Source organism: Haemaphysalis longicornis, unplaced genomic scaffold (genome assembly GCF_048455015.1).
Source record: "Haemaphysalis longicornis isolate Haplotype H1 unplaced genomic scaffold, Haemaphysalis longicornis Haplotype H1 scaffold_12, whole genome shotgun sequence".
NCBI lineage: Eukaryota > Metazoa > Arthropoda > Arachnida > Ixodida > Ixodidae > Haemaphysalis > Haemaphysalis longicornis.
In genome coordinates, this window is record NW_027526225.1 from 72,929,480 (window position 1) to 72,956,350 (window position 26,871).

Here is a 26,871-nt window from a genome sequence, read left to right on the forward strand (position 1 = left end):
TGCACCTTTTGTAAGTTGGACCTAGAGCGACTAAACTCCCACTATCGCGTTCGGAAGTGTACTAAGCAACGTGATATGATAGTGGCTACGTTTGCACCGTGCATTGAATAAAGGGATTCACTAATACTCATTTTGTTTATTAGAGACCCCGACGATAAAGCTGGTCGTGTTAGAGACGAACAGAATGCTTCGTGAAAGCGAGTAACGCGCTCACAGAAATTGCGAGCAGCTGCTTCCGTCAGCCGCCATGTTGTTTTAATCACGATCGCGCGTGGCTGCTGCCGATTGCTTCGATTGCCATCTCGAATAGTTTCCCGCTCAACCCAAAGTGCATAATTTTCCGCGTGCTTATACAAAAGCTTTTCTTTTTTTAGCATCTACTGCGCGCATTACGAGTGCCTTTATGACGAGCGCACGGCTCTTGAGGGAGCACCGATAATCGATGGAAGAGCCGCCGTAGGGGGGTATTGGTAGTTGACGGAAGAGCTTCTCTTTGTGATACAATTTTCTAAGCGGGCGCGCCATTTCGTCAGGAAGCCGCGAACTTATGCCAAGCGGGCGTGTGAGGAGAGCCTCCCTGGCTACTGTGTGCGGGTGGGTCCTCTCCGCATGGGCGGCCGTACCACGCGATGCCGTGGTGCGGTCGTTCGCGAAGTGTGGACTCACACTTGACGACGACGTGCTGTGGGACTGCAGCAGCAATGACGGCAGCAGCACCAGCGAGGACGACTCCAGCGACGATGAGTAATCCTCCGCAACCACGTGAATAAATTTCCCTTGTGTAAAATGCGCACGTTTTTTTTTTTTTTTTTTTTTTGAGATGCGATTTTGGCTTACATTCGAGTCGTCTTACAATCGTGTAAATACGGTATGCCAAGTTAGGTTCTTCAATGCATTCATTTTATCCGCCTTTACAAAGTGAAGCGTGGCCATACCTCATTTTTACAAAATCACCATTATTTTTATAATATCGCCATCAGCATCCCCTCTCCACCTCTTCTGTTCAACGCTTACTCACTCTTCCATCCCAGTCTTGATGGCACATTATACAAGCCATCATCAACACCACCAAATGTAAGCCAATTCCCCCTCACTCCTTACTAGGGAAGAACAACATGCCACTCCTTTTACAGGTTAACCCGAACACATGTCAAACCCTCTACCCCTAAAAACAAGAGGTCAACAAAGGGTCGTGGCCATCTTGTCACCACAAATACCTCATGCCGCCAGTGTTGCAGCAGAACGACTTGACTGGCACTGCATTACAGTATTAAGCCATCGCAGTCATTTTCGGATGCTGATGACACAAGCTCTCATAAATGTCGGCTACAGTTGCCACAATCACATAAGAGAATACTACCGAGTCGCCTGGCCATACACAGTATATATACTAAAAAATTCAGGAATCATTATTGTGCCGAGGAAACTGACAATAACGTAGAATATCCACCTGAAGCTAGGTGAACATTTCTGTTCCAATTTTGGTTCCCAGTCATTTTGGTTCCAAGCGGGTGTGGGTAAGCAGTCACTACATGCCCCACCTGCTGCCACACAGGTTTGTCCGTGCTCCCGCCTGAAACTACTTATGCACTAACAGTTTTAAGCCGAGAGTGTTGGTGGCACTCACGAAGTCCCGGTTCTTCTTCTCCTTCTTGCCCTTCTTTCCCTTTTCCTCCTCGCCCTCCTCCTTGGAGCCCTCCTCCTCATTGGCCATCTTCTTGCGAAGCATGATGGAGAAGTGGTTCATCACCTTGTCCCTCCTGCAACGCCAAACAGCAAGAGGGGCATTCGCAAAACGCCCAAGGCTCGACACTTGCCCCGCCTATCTTCCTTACTCTCTCTCCCTCATGACTTTCGTCGTAATCCTGTCAGCAAACCACCATCCCCAACATGCAATGGCCGTATTTACCAGCATCATGAACCCGCTCGTGTAATAAACCCCCCCCGCTTCCCCCCCCACACACATACTTCTTGAGAATTTACTTTGTTACCTCACATAAAAATGCAGCAGGAATAGAAAAGGTGCTGTGCTGTTCAATATGTTCTTATCTCTGCATTTTTTTTGTAGGGTTTAACGTGCCGACGCAACGCAGGCGATGAGGCCCGCCGTAGTGGAGGGCTCCGGATTAATTTTGACCCCCTGGGGATGTTTAACGTGCACCGAAATCTCGCACACACGGGCGTTTTTGCTTTTCGCCTCCATGAGAAAAGCGGCCGCTGCGGCCGAGAACCGAATCCACGACCTCGTGCTCAGCAGCACAACGCCTTAGCCACTGAGCCACCGTTATCTCGGCATGGTTGCTGATGCCGTTGATGATCCAGTAACTTGACATCACACCACAGTAAAGGCGGAAACGCTAAAAAAAACTTCTAACAAAAAAAATAATCTCTACAGTAGCGGGAGACGCAAGCACGAATGTTGTGGCTCACAATATAAACAGACACACAAAACTGCTCAGCAATGCAAAAATCGTTCCACTCAATGTGAAAGCTGTCGGAAGTGCAGAGCAGTGATTCGCCATAATGGGCTGTACCGCCGTTATCCGCTCACTACTACCACCCAATGCAATTCAAATTTCCCGCCTGCCCAGTGCTCGCGCGCCCCCGGCCAGAAACTGCACCAGCGGGAGTTCTATTCTTTTTGTGCTTACTTTTCATCCCGCACGTGCCAGCGTTGCACTGCCACATTTTTTCGCTTACTACAGTAAAAACCAACCCAACGGACGCTCCTACGTAAATGAACGCAAGCGCTGCCGGTTAATTACGTATATTTTGCCTCAAATGTACCTGCACTTTTCTTCGCGCGAAACAACGGGGAGATGTAGGACAAGCGCCAGCGGTTCACGAGTTTCAAGCAGTTATGACTACATAAATTGCCTGGCTTTCAAAGCCTTTTGGTTACGCCACGATGACGAAACACCGTGTGGCTCCACCTGGGGCCAGCGAGTGAACTACGACGACAAGGGGAGCCCCTAAAGTGCTCTGCACTTCAAATGGCATGCTTGCGGAGTGCCACCCGCTGAACACAAAACAAACCTTCTCGCGTATAGCGCCCTGAAAGCACTGCAGCGTGTGAAAAAAGCAGCAAATGTACCCCGCACTCCTTCCCTGCCATGTTCCCTGCTCTGTGTTCTTCTGCGACTTAGGCTGCATGGTTTGTTGTTAAGCTGTGTACCGAGTTTTTTTTTGTGTGTGTGGTCCTGGTGCGCGGCGTACGATGGGCCAGTAATAAGCTACACAGCCAGTTTTAAACTGAAGGTGGAGGGGAATGTGTTGAAGCACATGGAAACCAAGCAGCTGGACAGCACATCAGTGTAGACCCAGTGCGTGTACACTACTGGAGAACACAAGAGGACTGGGCGATGAACAGGGATCATCACATGTTTCGTGGGCCCAAAGAAAGGAAGTTTCCTGGCGTTGGAAAAAAATTTTGGAGTGCCTTGACGGAACAGAAGATGATGCACTGTGGGCTGACAATGAAAGTGAAGCCGCAAGCGACTTCAGAGAGGAGCACAGCTCCGATGGCAAGTAGGGGACCACTAGCATGTTGTGAATATCAATAAGAAAGAAACTTCTTAGCTACATAATTACCTACTTGCCTTACAGGATAGGTAAGGCTTTGACACCGCTTTTCTTACCATCTCTACTGCATGAAATTTCAAATTTTAAAATGTGTCGAAACTTTTTCTTGCATAATGAACTCCCCCCCCCAAATTCATGCTGAATTTTATGGAAAAAAACAAAAGTGGGTTCATTAGCAGAGTAAATGCGGTAGTTAGTGCCTCTTGCTTTCCAAACGCCAAGTGGCCCTCACTACAGTGGTGTTTTTTTTATCGCCGGGAACAATCTCGTTCAGTGCTGCTACCCAAGTGCTTTGCCACATGTCCAAATTAAGCTAATGAGTTAATTTGGTTGCCAAGGATGACAGAAGACAGCTAACATCCTTCTAGTGAAAGACACCACACACATTAAAAAGAGAGAAGGTGCACGTAGAAGCAAGCTTTTCCAGCTCTTAGTTCTGCATAAATTCAAAACTGATTGTTAAAATGCGAAACGGTGCTTGCATAAATGAGGGTGGGCCGATATGCCTCTTACAGCGTGTTTGTCAGAAATAGAGATCAAATAGCTGCCCCATTGGTTCGAAAGTGAGAATTCTGATCATTTAGCCCTAATGCTTTAGCATTTGTACAAATATGTGACTTGGACACGACTGCTAGTACCATGCACCCAGCACTAGAGCGACAAGCACGATTTGCCTCAAACACAGCCCCATGCCAAACCGTGTGTGAATGGATTTCCCTGGATAGAGCACTGCACGGGCCGAAATTTCTAGGCCCGGCCCGACCCGGCCCAGTAGAGACAAGGCCCGTGCCCGGCCCGGGCCCGACAAGTTTTTAAAACGGGAGCCCGAGCCCGGCCCGAGCCCGACAAATTTTTAAAATGTGAGCCCGAGCCCGGCCCGAGCCCGACAAAAATTCAAAATATCAGCCCGAGCCCGACCCGAGTCCGGTAGAATTTAAATGAAATAAGTCCGTGCCCGCCAGACTTTCTAAGTATCAGCCAGAGTCCAAAAGGCTATAAACATGAGCCCGAAAACGTTTGCTGTTTTCAACCTAAAAGGGTAAGCATAAAGCGACTGCATAAAGCAATGAATGGGAAATACTGTGATCACAATAATAGAATTACGATTTTGTTAGTGGTGACTCTACAGACTAAATTTATGTACATTTACTGCTGGAATATTTGACAGAATTTTGCTTTTACTATCTGTTGCTAAAGGAACTCGGAGATTGCGCCACGGGTTCAATTCGGGTCCATACACGAACGCGCCTGAAATTTGAGCAGATGACGTGTCCGCTTTCATGACTTCATTTCTGTCTTTCCCTTCAGTGATGAAGGCAGCATTATTTTGTCTGCGTTTGTTTTCTTTTCTGCCTTGAATCATGATTTTAAAACTTTTTATCCGAAACATTGGCTCTGCTTCGATAATTGGTCCCCGAAACTATGCACAGTTGTGACTTCCGCCCATACGAAAACATGTGGGCGTCCGGCGTTCCTACGATCGGCAGATGAATGGGGATGTGCAGACCTTGAAGGCAGCAGCTGATGGCAACAAATCTTGTCTGCCTTGCCTGGGCATTTTTGGGTGACAGCTTGCTTTCCGAAGTGGAGGAACCGCTTCAGTAGGGTTTGGTTTCGCCCTCCACGGACCCCTAGCATCCCGAAGACGCTGCGGCCGCGCATGTGCGCTGTGACTGACCCATTTATTTTGTTCGACGACGACTTCGAGCCAGCCCGCCACCACCGGGAGGGGGGGGGGGGGGGGGGGGGGGTTCCGGCAACCGTTCGAGAGAAAGCGACGACGCGGGCCGCACGACCCTTCGTGGAACTTCTGTGAGGCGGACCCTGGCGACGGAATCTTTACGGCTCCCAGCCTCAGGGATGTGTTTGTGTTGTTTTGTGCATCGTGAAGTGGTTCCCGGCCCACATGGGGCCGGTGAGCACCGAAGAGAACCGCAATGAGGGAGCGGACCGGGCGGCGCGTGCGCTCACAAGTCGCGACGCGTGCCCGAGCCCCCGACATGCAGAAGACGAAGACCACGACGAGGTGCTGCCGATCACCTCCTACCGGGAGGTGTTGGAGTGGTACCGGGAGGGCAGGCGAGTGTACCCGCCGCCCCACCGAAAACTCACGAGGCAGGAGGCGACGACGCTACGTCAACTACAGACCCGAGCGGTGTGGACACCGGTTGTTGCAAAGCACGTGTGCCCTGAGGTGTACGCGAGTGATGTGTGCGCGGTGTGCGGCAAGGGCCGGGCGACCATGGCGCACATACTGTGGAACTGCAAAGTGAGCGAAGGGACTACGGACGCGTTGCCACCGAGCCTGGAAAAGGCGGTGGCAAAGGCTGACTACGACGCCCAGCGCGAGGCCGTCCAGCAGACGTTGGTGGCCCTCGAGCGACAGAGGCCGAAAGCGCAGCCCTGCGAAGGGGCGGTGCGAGTAGGCAGCTGAAGCCGAGCGGCCCGCCAACGTGACGTTTAGGCCGCGTCACAACTTGCCGGAAATAAAGATGTTGTTTCTCTCTCTCTCTTGTGAATGACTGCTTCTCCCCGCGTCTCATCTCTCGTGCCTATTCCACCAACCCCCATCCTGTACACAGCAGTGTATTCGACGTGTGCACTCAAAATAGAGAGCTGTACTCCCATTCTTCAGTCTCCCGCTTCTTGTGGAGGGCCAGGCGCTTGGAATGCAGGGCCACGCGTCGTGAACGAGGAGCCTCTTGCTACAACGGACGTGGCAACAGTAGACAGTGCGAAGTCTATGTCGCCTTTGTTCTGTTTGTTTTATTTCAAAAAGCATGTTGTATTGTGTGTCTGGAGTGCCCTCGCCTGGCCTGCTCTCTCCCACTATGCTGCCCAGACTGTCTGTTTTATAATTGATGTGAAGTTTTTCTGAGCGGAATCGTCTATTTATCATGTTTTTTAAAGGCGCCATAGTGACATTGCACTTCGCTTTTTTTTCTTTTCACTTAACCTCAAATATCAATGGGAAAACCTGCTATCAACAATTTAGAATTAGCGTCACACCACTGCCGTGCCTCAGGCACTGCTCGGGCCGGCTCGGGCCGGCAAGGCCCGAAAAATTTTTCGTTCAAGCCCGAGCCCGGCCCGGGCCCGAGAAAATGTGTGCTACCCGGCCCGAGCCCGGCCCGCGGGCCGGGCCGGGCTCGGGCCGGCCCGGGCCCGTGCAGTGCACTATCCCTGGAGCCAAGGTTTATACCCATAAAAACGAGTTGCATGCCTGACTGGCCGATTCATCCCTGCCCAGCCTGAACCCCTGGCCCAAGAGAAATTAAAGATGGAGAGAAGAACTGCTGAGACTCAGTAGCACGCAATATTGCTTCGCTGAATTCCAAGCTTTTATGTATATTTTGCACGAATCCATCCACGCTGCTTAAGCATTTTCACGTTGTCAAGCCGGTTTTTACATCTACCAAATACACATGCAAAAATCACCAAAAGTAACGTTGATATTTTCCTCTGATCAACCTTGAAGCCTGGCAACCGCAGCACAGAGCGGGATAACCACATACCATATTCACTCGAATCTAGGCTGATACTTTTGTTAAAAAAGTCGTTTACGAAACTCGGAGGTTGGCTTAGATTCGAGGATGCAGCTTTCCTGTCCCCGCTAGCCACTCAACGCCATCTCGTAGACATAAGCTGGCAGCTTGCAGGTTTGCAGGCGCCCTTTTGCTTGTTTGAACGTTGTGAACTCGAGCTCTGAGCGTTCCGTGCTTGCCGCGTGACCTCGAGAAGCGCACGGGCGCTTCTCGAGGTCACGCGGAAGGTCACACCGCAGCTTTTAAGCGGAAGGTAGTCTTGGAGGCTGAGAAAACTTCAAACCTCCAAGCACAGCGCGAATTCGGCGTCGATGAGAAGAACGCGCGCTGATGGCGGAAGCACTGGAACGAACTTTTCAGCTATGCTGCCAAGCGAATGCACAAGACCCAAGAAAGGTCGACACCACGAGGTGAAAAAGGAAGTTGCCGACTTTATTCTGCAGCAAAGAGAGGATGGAATGCCTGCGACGACGGAGATAAATCAGGCGAAGGCGAGGGAGACTGCAATCGTACGAGGCATCGCATGAACTCGGTTCAAATCCAGCAGGGGGTGGGTCACTCGCTTTATGAAGCGGTTCGGGTTCAGCCTGCGACGGCAGACGTCTGTGTGGCAGAAGCTGCCCCCTGACTTCGAGGAGAAGCTGGTCGCATTCCAGCGCTCTGTCATTCAAGAAGTGGGTGGAAAAGGAGTACCGACTGGGCCAGATCAATAACGCCGACCAGACCCCGGTGTATTTTGGCATGCCTGTGGCCTACACCGTGAATGACAGGAGCGCTAAAGAAGTCAAAACTGCAGAACACGACAAGCAGCGCCCCACCGCGATGTTGTGGTGCACGGCCGATGGGAAAACGCTGTCGCTGTACATTATTTTTAAGAGGAAGACTCTTCTAGCCGGGGAAGTTTTCCCTAGGAATGCCGTCGTGCGAGCATATGAGAATGATTGGATGAGTGGTGCTCTCGTCGAAGATTGGGTCAAATCTGTTTGGCAGCGCCGTACCGGTGCCCTGCTGTTTAAGGAGTCACTCCTGGTTCTGGACTCCACTTGACAGATGCCCTTAAGTCCGTGCTTTTGAAGGGCGGTACGGACATTGCGGTAATACCCGGCGGTATGACAAGCCAGCTATATCCACTCGACGTGGCCATCAACAATTCATTTAAAGACAGGCTGCAGAAGCATTACAACGACTGGCTGACACTACAAGATCACCAGCTGACACCGACCGGGCACACCAAGCCAACTGGCGAGCTGGGTTGCCGCGGAACGGCATGAAATTCCGGCCGAGGTACTTGTGCGGGCCTTCTGTAAGCGCAGAATTTTGAACGCACTGGATGGAAGGGAGGACAGTGCAATGTGGGAAGAGGACAGTGATGCCCCCAACGACGACGAGGGAGCATTGAACATGCTACAACAAGCACCGCAAGCGTAAGAAAAAGCATTTTCTAGTTTCAGTCCTGTGCCTTTTTTCGTTCGGCTTACATTGAAGGTAAGCTTTTTTTTTTTTTTTTTTTCCTGACCTCCTGGATTTCGGCGGTGGGCCTAGAATCGAGGCCGGCCTAGATTCGAGTAAATCAGTACATTGCAACAAAGTGGTCCCAAGCACACTTCCATAACTATAGGACATCACGCCAGTGTCCTATCGCTGTGTTTCTGTCATGTCATCCCATGTTCAGAACCTTTCTATTCAGCTAATTAAACATCAAGTGCAAGGCCTTCAAATGCATTTTCTTCCCTTAAAAGGAGTATTAAAACATAAAAAGGCCCACCTTTCGAATTCCACTTCTGCTTCCTCAGCAGTCAGGGCCTTGAAGCGGTTGACAGGATTGAAGTTGTACCACTCCTCGATAGGGAAGGCCTCGAAGACGCCATCGGGGGCCTTGCAGAAGACGTAGAAGGAGGTGTTCTCCGAGACACCTCCCTCTCGAATCGCCTTGAACCTGCAAAGGGCACAGCAAAAAGATCGTCCCTCGCAGTGCCGTCACCCTGCCAGCCTCACTTGAAGTGAACTCAAGCAAGGCTTTTGCAACAAGATGAGGACAGAAGGACACTGCTTTAAGGGGGCACATGGGTCTTTGAGCAAAAACTTTATGTGTGCAGTTATGATGATAAAAATTGGAGGACTTGTGTAGTTTTTCATTGTGGATGTAGATATAAAATTTGTTTTTGTGTAAAATGACGACATTCAAATCTATTCGGATTTTTATATTTCATTTTTTGACAGCTTTTGTAAAAATACTGCTGGAGTGATGCACCTGAACAAGGTACCCGTGAACTGTGCACAAATCAATGAGTGCAATAAGACTAACATTATCATTCTATCTGGTCTGTAGCAGAAGTTACGACTGTTTGAAGTTCGGGTTTGGAAGGCAAAACCGGTTTTTCGGGTTCTCACCTTCCAAGCTCTAACTTCAAGCACCTTCCAAGCCCGAACTTCTGCTACAGACCAGACAGAATGATACTGTTAATCTTATTGCACTCCTTGATTTGTGCACTGTTCACTAGTACCTTGTTAAGCTGCATCCCTCCAGCAGTTTTTTGCAAAAGCTGTCCAAAAAAATCAAAAATGAAAATTCGAATAAATTGAAAAGTAGTCGTTTTAAACAAAAACAAATTCTAAATCTACAATCAGAGTGGAAAACTACATCTGTCCTCCAATTTTTATCATCATAACTGTAAAAATAAACATTTATGGTTTAAGACCAGTGTGCCCCTTTAACTGTTATTACACCAGCCACCTACACTTCTACCTTTAAGCTTTCTCGCAATGCGCTAAACTCCACCCACTCGACTCACAAGCGAATCGGCAGCAATATTCGTTGTGGAGGATCGTGTGCTGGCAGTGGCAATTTCCTATCGAACTTTATCACGAAAAGAAAAAAATCAAGTAAGTAGTCAAAAAAAAAAAAATCCTCAACATGGTTCAAACATTTTACAAGCACCTGTAATGTCACTTTAAAGGAACATGAAAGCAAGTCGTACACCAGAATAAAGTACACAATGCGTAAACCTTGTTCTGGGCTTTTTTAGATATTTTGCACACATTTTTTTCCACCATAAAAGTACGCACGGAGTAGTTTATCCCTCAGACCACTCTCCCTGCCCATTTGTCTGCAACAGCTATGAAGACACAGTTGCTATTCGGCATGGCGAAATGCAACTAATTGCAAACTTGCTTAACCCCCACAACCTGCACATGGAGGTATAAAGCATTTTTATCCCAACACAGCTGCAAACCAAAAAAATCAGCGTCAAAAGGCAGTCTTGACATAGTCGGAAAGCCAGCTCTACTGATGCACGGCAGTTTTCCTTTCTGCCTCAATTAATGATAGCCTAGGGCTTTTACACTTGTGCTAAATACTCAAATAGAGCATCACGTGGCTTCAACTGCACAATGCCACCTAAAATTAGAGACGGACAAGTTCCCCCGGCATACCCCTAATGTTAGCAAGCACTGCTTGCTTTCAAACTAGCGACGCGCTTCACGTCATCGGGTGACCTCCGAGGGAGGACGTGGCCAGCTTACTTTTTGCCCCCCTTGCCGCCGACCCGGAGGAGCCACGGCTGGTCGTCGGGGTTGTACTTCTTCATGGTGATGCCGTACTTCTTGCGCCGCGCCTCTTCCTTCTGGTCCCGGCCAAACTCGCTGCCCGCCCCAAACTTGGGCATGTCGTCGTCCAGCTTGAACTCCTTCATGTTATTCTCACGCTCCATGCGGATCTGCGACGCAAGGCACAAACTACGTTCACCAAAATCTAAGACTAACTACGGCAAACTAACTGCAAACTTCTTGGCAGCATCATTCTGGAATTCAATACAGTTGAACCTCGTTATAGGTGGTATTTGTTGAAAAGTTTAGCTGTCAATTCTTCGCTTGGCAACACTGGAAACGGCCACAGACATGGCCGATGCGCCACGGATATGGCGCGGCTTGGGCCACTGCGCCCGCATGCCGAAGAAAAAAAAAAAATCACCGGCGTGCGTTGTCTGCTTCGTTTCAACCTGATTCTCAACGATGGTGTCAACAGAGATGTTATTAATAGCACTCACATTGGACTCGAGGCAATACTTTGCGTTTGGTGAGGTAGAGTTTGTTAACGTGCAACACAGTCATGTGCTTAGCCCGGACAAGTACCGCCATCCCGCGGAGCCCGATGTAACGAGTGCCGGCACACTCACACGGTTGTCTGCCTGCGCGCCTCGCCAGTGAATACAAGCAATAACGAACACTGATACAGCAAATTATCAGCTATGGCGAACTAAATACAGACATTGGTTGGCCACGCTTTACTTCAATGACACTTATGCTTTTATAATGAAACTGAAACCATAAAAGCCACGCGATGTCGAATATAACGAAAAAATATTTAACCAGGAGGCTGAGAAACTAATTCGAAACCCCCCCCCGTAGCCCTAAACTGCAGAAGTACAAAGGCCCCTTTGTTCGTGGACACTGTGGCAAAACTTGATCCTGCTCAGTGCTGTGAGTATCCACCAGACAAAGACCACATCCTTCATCAAATAATTAAGGACACAGTCCTGTTTTGTCAAGTGAACTCTGTTCTGTTGTAATTTCACGCACTCACGTTCTGGTTCATTTGAGCTTGAAATGCAACAAGGAGAAAGGTAACAGTTACCTTGTGTATACAGGGTTCGAAGCCTCAAAAAATGCATTTTTGTGTCACGTATTGTCGTATTTTGTATCAAGTATTGCTGATTTGTCATAGCTGATTTTTACCTCGACTGTTATAACGAATATCGGATATAACAAACTAATTTACTGCCCCGATACTACTATGTTATAACGAGGTTCGGCTGCACCCCAAACCATTAAATCACCTCCTTCAATTAATTATTTTACAAGGCAGCTTCGCCAGATCATTTTGGTATAACGAGTGTCATTATATGCTTGTATATGTTGTATGTGGATGAATATCCCCCTTTAATTACCTTTTTCGTGCAACACTTTTGATTGTTAATAACGATATTTGGCTTGATTGTGTAAACATGTTCTTTCTTCGTGTTTTTCAGGACTGTTACTGCTGTTAGCCGCATTAAGTGTACTTTTCGTATGTACTTGTTGGTAGGAGGTCCCTCCCCCAGTCTATGACTATGGGACCTCCCAGAGTCATTTATCTGCTGTAAAATTTCAACTGCAACAATAAACTGAAACTGAAACAAGGCCTTGCAGCAAGACAGTGGCACAAAAAACGTATTCACGCGTACATTGCCCACACGTTAGGCCTTTTCAAAAGACACAAAGGTAGAAAGATTCTCAACGAGCCAGGTACAGTCTATGTCAAAAGTTCTAAGGCCACTAAGATTTCCAAGCAGCAGAGGCAAGCTTTCACGGAACAAAAACAAAATTTCCCGCACAGACTTGGGTGACAAAGTGACAAAACTTCGGGTCAGTTCTCTGTACAGTGAAGCCACTACAAATTTCAAGCGCAATGTCTTGATGATGATGATGGTTGGTGTTTAATGGCGCAAGGCCGACAAGGGTAAAGAGTGCCAAAGACAACGTTATCTGATGACACAGATGTACCATTAAACCCTGTATTATCTCAGTAAAACTAAAGTGAAGCGACTTAAAATCCATGGAGATGGCTGGTGTATAGGGGTCAGGATGATTATGCACGGTATGAAAGGAGCTGTAAAAACTTGACGTCTGATAAAAACTGAAAAACATGCTTAATAGAAAACACTGGATTGTTGTCCTGTGTCTAGCGCAATGTCTTGTGCTGCGCAACAGACATTTTGGGCAGGCAGGCTGCACTTGTGGCTAGCACGCAGCTTCTAGCTTCATGCTAATTTTAACTCAATGTGGCTGCAAAACCTATGGACACTTTAAAGCCTTAATCCCACGGTTCAGCTGCACCAAATGCTCTAATACGACCAATCCATGCCACCAACAAAGCGAATTCAACACATGACAGAAACGCGCACATTATGCGACTCCAAAATGGGATCGGTGCTACGGCAATGTCAACATTATGCTTGTGTTGCATGATTCCACAGCGCTAACCGACTTCCGAGACAAACCACACTCAACGTGATCGTTCGCCCAAGTTTCACTGTTGGGTGAGTCCCGTGCATTGAGGTGACACTAAACCACGGGACTGTCTTAAGCCTGTTCTACATGGTGCGTTTTTCGTCTGCGGATGCAGTGTAACAAACATTCGCCCTTGCGAAGTTCGCAGTGCCTGGAAATGTCATCTACATGGCCTGCGAACGTCGTGATTATCGCATTTCAGAGGCACATTGTTTGCAGACCGAATTAAGTCTACCACAAGCAAAGCTTTTAAAGAATAGATTTTATTGTACTTTCTGGGCAAGTTGTTTTAGACTGTTTTGCAGTAAGTGTGAGTTTATTTGCTATTTCATATAACAATCCCCAATTATTTATCAATACACGCACACACAGCAAAGAAGACAAACACAGCAAGCAAACCTGGGTTCGCTTGCTGTGTGTGCCTAGGACATTTTGGTGTACCTCGGACACTTCTTCTGTACTTATTCTCTGCTGTGATTTCCGCCACTTCAGCATTCATTGAAAACGGTGCGCAACGTCGTGTTGCGAATGCACATGCATTTGTTTTGGTAAGCCCGTGCTTAGCCACGCTTATACAAGCAACGGCATCTGGTAGCAAAGCGTGCAAATGGTGGTGCTGTGACGTTCATTTAGCTGTGTTCCTATTGGCCATAGGTCCGGCCCCCCTACGCCACACGAGCGGCCTTCGTGGGAGATGCTCGACCGTTCCAAACATTTCCCACTATGCTGCAGCAACGAAAAAAAGATTGTTTTTCCGCACAAGTCACCACTGTGGGATCGGGATGGATAATAAGTCACCATTTTAGGATCGGAATGGATGCAGACAACCGGAGGGTTAATTTCTCATGCGGTCGCACGTGATTGGCTGCGCGCGCAGAGTTCCGTGACGCTTTTGTGAGCACAGCCAATCAGGCGAGACCGCATGAGAAATCAACCTCACCTGAAGTTTTCGGAACTCCATAAGCTTTTGCCTCTAATTGGCTCCCTTTCTGACCCCGGCACTGGCCGATTGTTTCATCCGACAGCGCGAATCGCTGTCGGATGAAACTTTCCGTCACGCGTTTTCTCCATGTATTAAGGTCTGCACTTGGCTGCACACAAACTAAATCATGCAATAAAATAACAAAACGGCGTCGCCACAAGTGCAAGCTATTTTTTTGCAGTTTTTCCCAACTTCAAAAAAAAATAAAAAAAACTTCGGAAATATTCGGGATCACCGAAACTTTCGGCTCGATTCGGCATTCGAAAGTTCGGAATAATTGAATAATACAGCTCGAATTCGAACGCACTTCGTTCCCCTAAACCCTTGAGGGGCTGTTTTCTTTTAAACACCTTTGATCCCCTACTTTCAGATTTAAAAAAAATGCAGAAGCAAGACACTCACCTGCGTCCACTTGGATATGTCTTGTTTGTGCGCCGCGTTGAAACGCATGACATGGTGACGCTTCTTCGTTTGCCTGCGTTTCACGAGACGCACGGTGTGCGTGAAGCGGACACAGTTCAAAGCAAACACGCAATCGTGCGATTAACACTGCACAACACGTCAGGATCTAAATAAAAAGAAAGAAAATTTACTCACTTCGGTATCCGGACAATAAACTCCTGCCCCTGGCTGCTTGCGCCCTGCGGTCAAGGTTTTTTAGTAAAATTACAAGAGATCGATGATTACGGGTCAATCAAAGAAGGCTTAAATGATTTCTTTTTTTTTTTTTCTTTGTAACTGCAAGGAAAACAACGGTATCGTTGCTGAGCTAAACTTTTGAACGCGCCGACCTCATTCCAACAGCAACTTGCCAAAGATTACAAAAACGTTAACAAATGCAGTTATGACTCATTGTAAACATTCCCTAACGCTTCCGTAGCAGCTGAAGACCTGAAAAATGACAATCGGATAGAAAGAATCAGATATTTCGTTAAATGTCTAGGAGCTTACCGACGCAGCACTCGAAGCTGCGGCCGCCATTCGTAATTTGTGCTTGGCAAGAGCAACCGATGACAAACCGACAAACCTTCCAAAACAGTTTTAAATTTTATTCCTAAATAACAAAAACTTCATTTAAAGTACCCAACTTTTTGCAAAGAAAAACTTTATCAGGTTATTGCGGCCTCAATATTTATTGTTAGTTCATTTATTATTATTATTCTTTACTAGCGCCAATTTTTTGTGTTACTGACTTTGCGTTGTCTGGCGCTGGTGCAAGCTTGTACGAACGCGGCGTTGCGGACGCGCGTTGTTCACATGTTCGTATTTCGAACTTCAAAAACGAACAGGTTACCATGTTAGAAGCACTCGAATCCGCCGAGGACATCAAATTCGTCGAGGTTCCCCTGCGCGAGACATCCGCGCCAAAATGGAAAGAACTGACTATCAACACGGGTGCTGCGCAGAGCACGTTAGAAGACATCAAACTTGCCGAGCGCGCCGGCGGCTATGCTTATCAAGAGGATGCAGCGTCTGGTAACGCCACAAGAAACCGCTTCATCTACTGGAAGACCCACCACAACGTCCTGGAGCTCACCGAGGAGTCGCTCGACGTGAACCTGGTCGGGAATAAGCTCCGCCTGCGCTTTCAACACACGCCGCTTCTCGAAGGAGTGTCCATCTTCGAGACAAGGAACTGCCTCGTCGTACTCGCCGCCACGGTCGCCAGCGTGCATCGTATTCGCCCCGAGCGCGAACACAGTCGGCCCCTGGCGGCGGCGGGACGAACCGCTCCTAGTGTGGATGGCGCTCTCGCGTCGTCTGCTTTTTCCCGTTGCGTGCGGCGCAAGACGCGTGCTGCACACGACAAAACAACCAATATGTGTGCTCGTTTGGCAGTAAGCAATGACATAGTTACGTCTGCTTGCGCGTTTCCTCTAGAAACACAATAATCAGCGGCCGTTGCGGGTTAATGCGCTGGTTTAATTCCACGAAACATCTTCGCCCTGGTCACCGCTTGAGTGTGAAACGTTATAAACATTGCTTCCACACATTGCACTTTTCTTATTGTTGAGTGCAGTCGTCTGCCGTTTCGGGAACGTCGAAGGGTGCTTTTTGAAGGTGGCGTGGTGATTATTTAAAGGATAAAAGTTTAGTACGCGAAACGGGTAAGAAGCGACAAGACCTGTGCATATATACGCGTGCAAATTCCACACCCTTGTAAAATTGCGCTGTGTCCTTATAGAAAGAAGAAACAAACAAAAACATTTACACTGCACACGACCCGTGCGCTATCGCCCATACATTACCGGACACGTATTTTACACCCGCAAGCTCCTGTTTGATCGTGTTCTTCCCGTACCTTTTCTAAAATAAAAAACCATTTTTGGACACTCGTTGTTTACACTGAGTTGCTAATTTTACGTATTGTTTAAAATGCGCTTCTATGGATGCGCAAGAGTATTTAGGGGGGATTTTTCGGCAAAATTAGGCAGTTGTGAGTTTGCGTCTATCATGTGAAATTTCGTGTGTCATTTTCATATATATCATTTTCAAATCCTACATGAATCACCTTGTCCAGGAACGTGTCTCACTCAGCATAACCAAATGCCTAAATGGTCACGTCTTAACCTCTTAAGGTGGACCTAAGTTTAAAGAAAGAGGAGAAAACGCGTAATATAATGCACGTTGTTGCCCACATGTGTGAGGGGTGTGTGCCATGACTCGCTGTTTTTTTTTTTTATTTTTTCCCACAATGCTTGCTTTCAATACAATTTTGAAAAAGGCGAGCCACAATTCCTGGACAATCCCGGACCAAAGGGGGCCCGGCCTGGTTAATCAGTTTTGAAAATACGTACTGCTTTTTCACCGCTACAGAACACGACGCCTAGTGTAGCTTCGGTTGTAAGTAATACTGATAACCATAGTTAGGCTTTTCGCGTTACATGCGTTCTCTTCTCGCTGCTCTTGCAACGTTGGCAGGACCCCCCCCCCCCCCCCCTTCCCGAAAAAAAAAAAAAAACTAAATGCACAGAATTTCATTTTTTAACCAATCCTCAAGAATTGAATACCAAGACAAAGTCGATATTCAGTTTACAAAACAACGTAGTTACCCGGAACCCGTTGCGCTGATTCGCAACGAGAAATAAAAAGGAAATGTTTTACTACATCTGCAACAGCGCAACTTCATTTATTGCCATCTTTAGGGTTCGTAAGCGGCCTTATACGCAAGAATGCAAACACATCTCGCTGTTGCAGTCACCTGTTACATTTTAAAAGGAACGCAAATGGTCAACAGAGCAGCCGTAACAGAAAATTTGTGCTCACTGTAAGGTCCCAGAAGCTTGGTTTGCACACTGTAAACCTGCTTGTCACTTTACGAAAACCTAGCTAAACTGAGTGCGTTGACAATTCAATTCGCAAGTTCACTTGGGACGAAAGCCGTAAATAAGTGATCCGAAACCGTTATTCATCAAACCTTCCTTCAGAGTCGTTAAAATTTCATTTAAAAGACCCGTTAGAGCGGTTACATTTATATCTCTGCGCTGATCAAAATTCAGTAATTTTATGCCTTTTGAACACACAAAAAATATCGTAGGCTATTAGAAAGAATTTCGGGGAAGTTAAGTAGTGTTACCATTTCAGGGCATCCCACAAATGCAAGAATGCGTCATGCCACCAGTGAAAGCGATTGAGATTGCCGTTGTAAACTGAATTTCAGAGATCGAGGCTTCCTGATTCATGCTTTTATTGAAGGCTCAAAGCCATAGTCTGGAAAGATCGAGCTTGCTACGAGCCACAACGTACAAGTTCATTGTCACAATTGCGGCCATTCTGAGATTCCCGATGAGTCGTCGTTTTTTTTTTTGCGTAGTAATGAAAACTGACTGCCGCTTTCATGCTATACATTGAACGTTGAGGAACCGAACTACAGCATACCACTCTTGTTTTCACCTTTCGTGCGCACATACGGCGGGAAAAAGGCACGAAGCGCGCCCACAGTGTGCATTCTTACGGGCCGCTCAGCGGAGCATCCACACTAGCAGCGCGACGCTGTCGCCACCTACATGTCGAGCTCGCGGCGAATATCCTTTCCCCACCCCCGTTTGCTTCGCTCCGACGCCGGGTCGCGTTTTCATACTGCATCCAGCGGCCGATCCGTGTTCTTCGACGCCTCGGCATCGCTGCTGCGGGACTACCACGTCTTGAATCATGCGGGACTGGGCACTACTCTCTCCCACAACTCCTGCAGCTGGCTGGGCGCGAATGGAGAAGCCATCTTCGTTCTCGGAACGGACACGGCTACCCTGTTCGTTGTCTCCATCGACCCCCTCGAAGCCGGCGGCAAGGTGTCGACCATGGAGATCCGGAAGAGCGCCGGCGTCGCTCGCTTCCTCAGCGGGATACTCCCCACTTCCATGCGAGGAGGCGAGGCCTCGCTAAGCCTCGCCTGCCACCAGGCCGACGACGACATCTTCATATTCGCGCTCTCCAGGGACCTCCGCATCCGGCAGTGGTCGTACAGACGTCAGGACCTGCTCACCATGTGCTCCGTGCTTGACCACCGCGACCTGCCGGCGTCGAGCGAGTCCTGCATGGTCAAGGCCACCTCTGACGACGACGTCTTCCTCATTGTGTACGCCTGTTTTCCCGAGAGGAAGCAGTTCTTCGTGTTCCAGCCTATACAGGCTCAGAGCGGTAGCTACAAGATTGCTCTGCTGACGATGATCGAAGCACCAGAGTATCGACTCATCGACTTCTGCCTGCTGGGGTCGTCCCTCTGGACCCTCTGGGTCAAGCAGAATGACGAACCTGTCATCTGCGTGCGACGCTTGGACGCACCCGATGGATCGAGCAGCAAGTGGTCCGGTGTCCACCTCCAGCCGAAGGTTCCGGCCGAGAAGGTTACGATGTTGGCTGTCCTGGATGCCCGTGAACTGTACCTCGAGAAGATTTTCGGGCAAAACACTTTCTCTTACAACACACTGTCCAAAGCACTGGGGATGTACAGTCGGCGCGAAGACACTGCGTCCTCAGCCGTCGACTTCAGCTGCCGCACATTGAGGGACGAGGTCGTGACGGCCGTGGAGGCGAAAATTCATGCTAGTGCAGTCGAAGTGGAATTGGGTGATCAAGAGTACATCACGCTGGCTCTGAGATGCTGGGGCAAGTTTTATAACACCTGCATTGAATACCACGAGGTCAGCCTGACACCGTTGGGCCTTTTTGTGGACCCGAACACGGGCATGGCGGCCCTGATCAGGCGCGACCATGTGTCGCTGCTGAGGCCGTGCGAATGGCAGGAGAGCTGCATCCTCTCGGAAGGGCTTGCTTCACCGCTGGCGAGTGAGCCATTGGACGAGAGCATGCTGGGCCTGTTGTCCTGCCTCAAGATGGTGAACTCTTGTCTCACAACCGAGATGCTGCTCAACTTTGCCCAAGGCATGCACTACATGGAAGACCTGGGAGCGCTCGCCACGAAGGTGGTCGACCAGTGGCTGACCCCAGAGTATCGCATCATGGTGGAAAAGATCAGCAAGACAGCTCCCGGTGCCGTGCCCTCGCTGAAGAGGCTGATAGAATCGATGGACCTTTCACAGGCAAGGCTGAGCAGGAGGAGCTCGGAAGGCTTTCACTACGACGCTTGGAGCCTGCTGTTCGGCAGCCCCACAGGCCGGGACTTTGTAGCGACCAGCCTGCGCCAAGTGTTGCAGTTCCGTTTTGCCTTGTGTCAAAATTTGCTCCTTCTTCAGAGCCTTATCATCGCCGTGGGGCAGAATGTGTCTGGTCATCTCATCAGGGAGCAACTCCTGCCTAAGACTCAGAGGCTCGTGCGAGCCTACTACGTAGCACTCTGGGCAGCGGAAACTGAAGGAAACCCCGTGTCGAGTGTCCTGGAGGGAGGCATCAGCAGAATGTCGCTGAGTTCAAGAAGCGATGGCTTCGGCATCATCAGCCAAAGTGCACAGCCGTCAAGTCTCGTCTGGCTTTTCTTGCGCGATGGAGGTGAAGACGCAGTAAGGCGGCAGCTTTCCAAGCACTACCAACTCGAGAATGGCCAGATATGGGCGGCAATCCTCCCATCGTACATCTCCGCAGCGGCGCAGTTGGTCTGGCCTTTTGTGGACGACTACAGCTTTCCAAAGAGCCTGTCGGACCTCGGCCAGCACCTCCAGCTACAGGAGTATGTGCGGCTCCTGGCCGGATGGTGCGACCGGAACTGGGAGACCAGGAACTTCCTCCTGGCCACAAGCCTGCTTGGATGCAACGAGCACCACAAGGCGTGCCAGCTCTTTCGAGAGATCGCGCACAAGCGGTACCTCACCGAGCCCTACATCCAGCAGCAGGTGCTGAGGATGGTCGGAGACGAGCTTCCTTCTCAGCAGTCCCTGCTGTCGCTCTACTTCCTCCGAGTAATCAGGGCCTTTGAGCAAGCCAGGCATCCCGAGTGCGTTATCACGCTCGCGGAGGAGGCCCTGTCCCCGATGCCTCCGGACGACCCCAATGTCCCAGTCTTGCGGTCGCTGCTGTTCAAATGCCAGTTGGAGCTCGGACACATGGAGCAGGCCTACCACGCCATGATCCAGAACCCGGACCCCGACCGGCGCAACGACTGCCTTCGCCAGCTCGTCGTGGTGTTGTGCGAACGGCGCCAGCTCTCGACGTTCATCACGTTCCCCTTCAAGGACATGGAGAGCGATGTCATCCACATCCTGGAGTCTCGCGCCCGGGCGAGTGATGTTGTTGGACAGCCCTACTATGACATCCTGTACGCCATGCACATCAAGGGAAGGCGGTACCGCCGGGCGGCGTCGGCCATGTACGAGTACGGCCTCCGTCTTCACAACGAGGTGGCCGGCCCGCAGAGCCTAAAGCGGCAAGAGCTCTGTCTAATGGTCGCCATTAATGCCCTGATGCTTCTTAAGCCCGCGGATGCCTGGATCGCCATGCCTGCCTTCGCCGAAGCTTCTAAGACCGACAGCTCCTCCCGAGACGAGAGTTCAGCGCAGGCGAAGAAGAAAATTGAGGTGATTGAGGTCGGAGCCATCCGCCGCAAGCTCAGCCTGGTGCGTGCCTGGCTCCTACTCTTAGAGTCCGGCCAAGAGGGCATGGGCACGCCACTCACCCCGGACGAAACCGTCCTCCTCCTCGTCACACACGGCCACTTCAACGTGGCCACCGACATCTGCCACGAGTTCTCCATGAAGCTGGATGCGGTCTTTGAAGGTCTCGTCCAGCAGTGCATGAAAGGCACGCCTGCCCAGAGCATACAAGGCGAGCGGACCATCGACCCCCAGTGGATCATCGAGAACCCGAGAGCTGTGCTGGACATTCCGGGCCAGGCCTGGCTCCTGCTGCAACACTTCCTGCAGCAGCACGAGCGCGAGCCGGGGACAACTCGCTACCATCGCCTCGTCGCAAGCAAGCTCCTCTGCAACGGCTACGCGCTCCTGCCTTGGCTGATGGCGTCGTACAAGCTTCGCGACGCGCCCGAACTCCTGCGGCTCCTGATTGCCTACAAGCGTCTGGAAGAGGCGACGGACTTGTCCATGGAGTACATCGACGCAGTGTTGGGGAAAGGGGCGGAGTACTTCGGCCTGTACAGTACGCTGCACGCCACTTCACCTCCAGTCTGGCTGCCTCACACAACCTTTGACCGCCTCCTGGTGGCCCTGAAGAGCTCGCCCAGCATGGAAGCCCAGGACCAAAGACTGAGCAAGAAGCTGCGGCAGTACTTCAAGACGCTAGAGCAGGTGTCCTTGGCTATGAGATGATTGCTTCCAATACTGATTACCTAATTTCTGGCCGTATTAATTGTAATAAATGTTGGTTCACAAGTGGATGTGCAGGTCCATTCTTCTGTCAGTGAAAGGAAGTGTGGACTTCTGTTGAAACTTATCCGCTGTTTGTACCATCTCAAATGAGCGAGCGTCCTGTTAGAAGTATTTGTCAGGCTTTCCTCTCGGGCATGTGCTCGCACCACCAGGATAGTGAAAATTATGGAATCTTAATTGGAGTACCGCAGGTTTGGGAAGTTGGGTCTTTTATATCACTCCTGTTTTTGCTGTAGCTTAGGTGATAAGTGTGCCCTAATCCAAGCGGGATTTTGACGACTTAGCCCGAAAGAGGAGTAAAAAAAATTCTGTTAAGCTACAGCATCTCTAATACTTCACAAATGCTGACCTAAGCTCATAAGCTTACAAGGGATTTACAGTCAACCTACCATCTACCTGTTTTAAAGTACGACAGATGCTCTTCTGGTTAGTCACCAGAGATGACGAGAAATATTTGCACGGTCGTCTAGTCGAGGAAGTGGAACAAGCATGACGAGACATGTTTAAAAAAAATATGAGAACACTTGTAGTCCTACTTCATATGTGAGAACAGTGTGGGTACACTGCAGTTATTGTAGATCAGAATTGCAGGTATTCACAGTCGATGTATGCAGTTTCGTTGTTCCTGCTAATTTGACCAACACCACTACCAACATTATTGCCAAACTGCCTAGCTTCCCAACTGCTGCTATTTTTCAATGACAGTCACTGCAATGGCATTGCCAGATTTCCATACCAATGGCTTATGCTCATAAAAGCAAAACTTACTCGCAGCTTTTCTCTTCCATTAAACAGACACGGGAGGGGGTGGAAAATTATGTGCAAAAAGTAAGTGCTTGCTTCTGTTACTTGCTTTGTTTAGTTTGGCGTCCAACAGGGTTAGCCTCCTGTTTGACGAGCAATGCAGTGGCCTTGCTTGGCAGATGTCTGCATATGACGAACACTCGTGGCGAAAAAAGGATCTGGAGCGCATTTCTAAGAAGAAAAGTAAGAAATAAAAAATACTGACGAAGCTTGCACTAAGTCGCGCAGGGCTTGAACCATAGCGAAGCTGGAGGATTGCTTTATATGTGAGCACTGAATGACACCTCACCATGCATTTTACAAGTTCGAAATTGTTTATTTACATGTTCCGTCGTCACTTTGCACTGTGCTAGCAGTAGTCATCGTCATATGCATCGATATCGTCGCGTTCCTCAAGCCAAGCATTACATGCACGGTAGCGCTTGACGACAGCTGGAGCGCAGCGGCGGCGCGTATGTGCGCGACGTTCTTGGAGTCGCGTCGAGGTTCCGTTGAGCATGTGTTGCGCCAGTTGTGGCGTTGTTAATTGCTAGGAAATGCGAGGCGCTCCTCAGAATTTTCGCCAGCTTTTTTTTTTTTTTTTGCTAATGCCACTGCACGTGCCGGGGACGCTCGGTGGTCACCGCGAGCCACGCGCTCACAAGCAACTTGGTTCTTCTCTAAACGTTGCTCATGCACTAGGAATTTTCTTCGTGTTTTTAACGTGTTCACCCCACACATTACGGCCAGCTACAACAGCTCTCCTGTTAAAATATAGTTCAAACGCCGCTGCCACTTGGCCTCCGGGCCTGAGGAACCACATCCACTTCCTTGCTACTTAAAGTGCTTTACTACTAGTTGTAGTACTATACTTCCTACCACGCTGCGACCGAAAGCGAGTTGGTATATGTATATCCGCTGAACTTTTTTGGCACCCACAGATTCAGTAAAGAGCCGAATAAAGGCACACTTGCGCGGACAGACCACAGCTTCTCCACAGAAATTTCAGGGGGAAGAAAGAACTCATTCTTTACAAATGGAAATTTTCAAGTGTGTCCGACATCGCTTTTTCATTCGCAGGGTGCGGTGTGTGTACCTTTCCTTGCTCATTCTTTCCTGCAATCCACTAACCTCACAGCGGCTGCGCTTCTAACACGAACTGCACCGCAGAACAGATACGGAGTCTTCCTCTAGTCTAATTCCGCATACAGCTGACCGAAGCTGTTATTGTTTAAGGGAGCAGTAACGCTTACAGATATTTTAAAAGCAAAGCTTTCCAGCTGCACCAGCCAACGGTTCTTCCGTAGCGTGCGGGACCACTGATATCGATCAGTGTGCGGGACAACTCCCAACGCGGCAGGCAGCGGCGGGGGAGGGGGGTTCACTCGCGCAGCACACTGTAGATGGCGCGGCGAATTTACCCAGGGCAGACCCAGGGCACCCTGCGTGGAAGTGCCTCCTCACTGGCGGCAGCGTCGGCGGTACGGCTTCGTCGTCTGCTTTAGCGACATATATTTTGGGCCTGGCGCAGCTTCGCGTCCATTGTGCGCTTCCTTCGCACGGCTTGATTAACTTGTTCGACAGCACCTCCTGGGTAACGCGGACCCGCCGAAATTAAGTGGACATACGGCAAACATACGTTAAGGATTGGTTTGCAGGGCGGGAAAACAAAATGTGCAAACCACATACAGGCATCTGGCCGCTAGAGAAACGCACCCTTTTGCGCACTACTTGCCACGAATGGGACTACGTTTTCTAAATTGGTGAATACCAATTCGGTTGTGTTTTACGAGCATTACAAAAGGCAAAAGTAGCAACTGGTTCTGATAAATAATTCCATCTTTCTCGCCATTCTCAAACTTATTAAACCAACTAGTTTGAATAAATATAAATGGTAATCACTAAGCTTACATGCCAAATTGTTTTTGTGTCTGCGCTTGTGTCACGCGGTGGTGTAGCCCTGAGCTAGCACATCAGGATGGCTAGGTTCCGCAGTCTCATCCTTCGACAGACGCTCCTCTCCGTTTTATTTCACCCGACTCACGGCCACGCTACAGCGGCAGCGCCCGCCGCTCTAGCCCAGCCGTGGCCGACGCTGGTGCGTTCGGGCCTCCGCCCCCGTGAACTCCAGGTAATGGCTGGCATAATCTCTGGTTTCACTCTCTGTAGAGCCACGTGTGTGAATTCAACTGACGTCGCATGGGCAATTGTTACGGGTGTCGTTTAAAGCTTTGCCTTCCAACCACCTTCACAGCGTGGATTAGAGCCGATTTTTTTAAAGGGGTTATGAAGACGAAACACAACTCTGTTCAATTTGAAGAAACTAGCTTTCGGTAGCTCGGGCAACTTAGGCACGACGTTTTAATCGAGAAAAATTGCAACAAACAAAAAAACTGAAATTTTGCACCGCGTGCTGTATTGTGGGAAGGAGTGATGCAATAGTGTCGAGAACTAACAAAATATAGTTAAAAACCTTTAACTGCACATCAGCACATCAAGTTATACAACAAAACAGCTAACTAGAAGCCCCACTAAAACCACCCAGTCATGTTTCTTGGCGGTTGGTCGGCGGGCGCCAATCACACAAACAAGTTGCAGTGACGTCATAGAGAAATGGCCAGAAGGTGGCTGGGGAGTCGCCACTGATTCATTTGTCTTAAAGCCAAGCTTTACTAACCTAGTCGAGCCGAGTTTCGCCGTCACCAGCAATTTGACCTTCATCGACCAGGCTTAGGGAAAACCCCCAAGGTGGAGTAAGTTTCTGCGAAGGACTGTTTGACATCCACCTCACTGCAGCCATACGGCTACAAGGGAAAGCTATACAGCTTTCTCAGAAACTTCGCAGTTAAAGAAAAATTCGTCCTGGTCAGTAGACGTATGGCTACAGCGAGGCGGATGTCCAACAGCCCTTCTCAATTTGACCTTCATGTGACCGCAGATGCGCCGTAGACTTGGCAACGCATCACGTGACCCGCCGAGCTGCGCCGCGTGCGCTATCCGCCGCCGGGGGCTCAGCGCATGCGCTCTCGATCGAGCTGGGGCGCTGCCTGACCCCGTAACTCACCTTGCGCCTAGCTAAGAGGCGTACCGCGCTCGCCTAGTCAGTGCGAGCTTGGCCATGGACGAGAGCGAGGCCGGGCCGTCATCTCTGAGCAGGAGCGTCCCTACACATGATTCCAAAGGCTGCCATTTTACGTGTGCGATCACTATAGAGTACTATTCAAGGAACGCTCTGGCGTAAAAATGGATTAAAAGCGTTCAGTATTAACCGAGTTATCGTTCATTAAAAAGGACCAGCAATAAGGCCTGGAGCTATGACCCTATCCTCGCGCTTCCAAAGCACTGTGGAAGCACGGAGTACCTAGTGAATTCTGTGACAAGCAGCTGGTTATAGTAAGTGCCACGACCTTTTTTTTAAGAGTGTATCCTTTGAATGCTGACGTTCAGTTAACACGCCGATAACTGTGCTTTTAGTACTGGCCCATATTACGTCACTCCTACCCATAATACGTCACTCTAGCACGAAATTTAAAAAAAAACTAATATTTCTTGAGCTAACAAAAATTGACGAACCCCTTCCTTTCGAAAGCAGGGATGCACGTGAAGTTTGACCTCAATGAAAACGAAAAGGAAAGAGCAATGACGGAAATCAAAACGAACAACCATCGATCGGTTAAAACGAAAACTTTTCATTTCGCTGGGTTTCGCTTAGCTTTATTTCGCGTGCCACCCCTGTTTCAGGAGGGGAGGAGTTCGTTAACTTTGGGGGGAATAGAGGGCCGTGGTTGTTTGAGGAGTGTTTTTTATTACTTGTAAGTAATCATTCCTGCTTAACTTTGCACGTAAGCATTATGGCTTAGTGTTCACTGTTGTACCACGCCGCTACAAGCTCGGCCATAGTAACGCGGCGTTCGAGAAGGTCAGATAAATCCACGAACGATTTTATGCAGAAATGCATTATAGTCGGGGGTTGTCGTGCGTCCCTTGGCCGGCGTGCGCAGCGCGTCTGATGATGATTGTGGCATGATGCCCCTAGGGATTGGCCAACCAAACAATCCATCACGAGATAGCTTCGCGTTCAACCACCATCATCATCTTCCCGTAGGGGAACCGCTGAAGCAGAAGAAGGAGAAGAAGACAAAGCTGCGAAGAGGAG

At 49.3% G+C, this 26,871-nt stretch overlaps 2 protein-coding genes across 5 annotated transcripts in view; one reads left to right on the forward strand and one right to left on the reverse strand.

Moving 5' to 3' along the window:
- Positions 1–15,190, reverse strand: part of Tfiifalpha (transcription factor IIFalpha) — a 34,917-nt gene extending 19,727 nt beyond the window's left edge. For all 4 annotated transcript variants that reach the window (XM_077693466.1, XM_077693464.1, XM_077693465.1 and 1 more), the window contains exons 1-6: positions 15,109–15,190; positions 14,755–14,798; positions 14,560–14,632; positions 10,650–10,843; positions 8,893–9,063; positions 1,628–1,760 (exon numbers count right to left, since the gene is read on the reverse strand). In XM_077693466.1, the coding sequence (XP_077549592.1) occupies positions 1,628–1,760; positions 8,893–9,063; positions 10,650–10,843; positions 14,560–14,632; positions 14,755–14,798; positions 15,109–15,138 (645 nt within the window). In that variant the 5' untranslated portion in view covers positions 15,139–15,190. The remainder of the gene's footprint in view (positions 1–1,627; positions 1,761–8,892; positions 9,064–10,649; positions 10,844–14,559; positions 14,633–14,754; positions 14,799–15,108) is intronic.
- A 165-nt stretch (positions 15,191–15,355) lies between these two features.
- On the forward strand, positions 15,356–21,940 carry Nup160 (nuclear pore complex protein Nup160). Its single transcript, XM_077693467.1, has 2 exons — positions 15,356–15,833; positions 18,180–21,940. The coding sequence occupies exons 1-2, from the start codon at positions 15,453–15,455 to the stop codon at positions 21,870–21,872; spliced, it is 4,074 nt and encodes a 1,357-aa protein (XP_077549593.1). The 5' UTR covers positions 15,356–15,452; the 3' UTR covers positions 21,873–21,940.
- Positions 21,941–26,871: the final 4,931 nt, after the last annotated feature.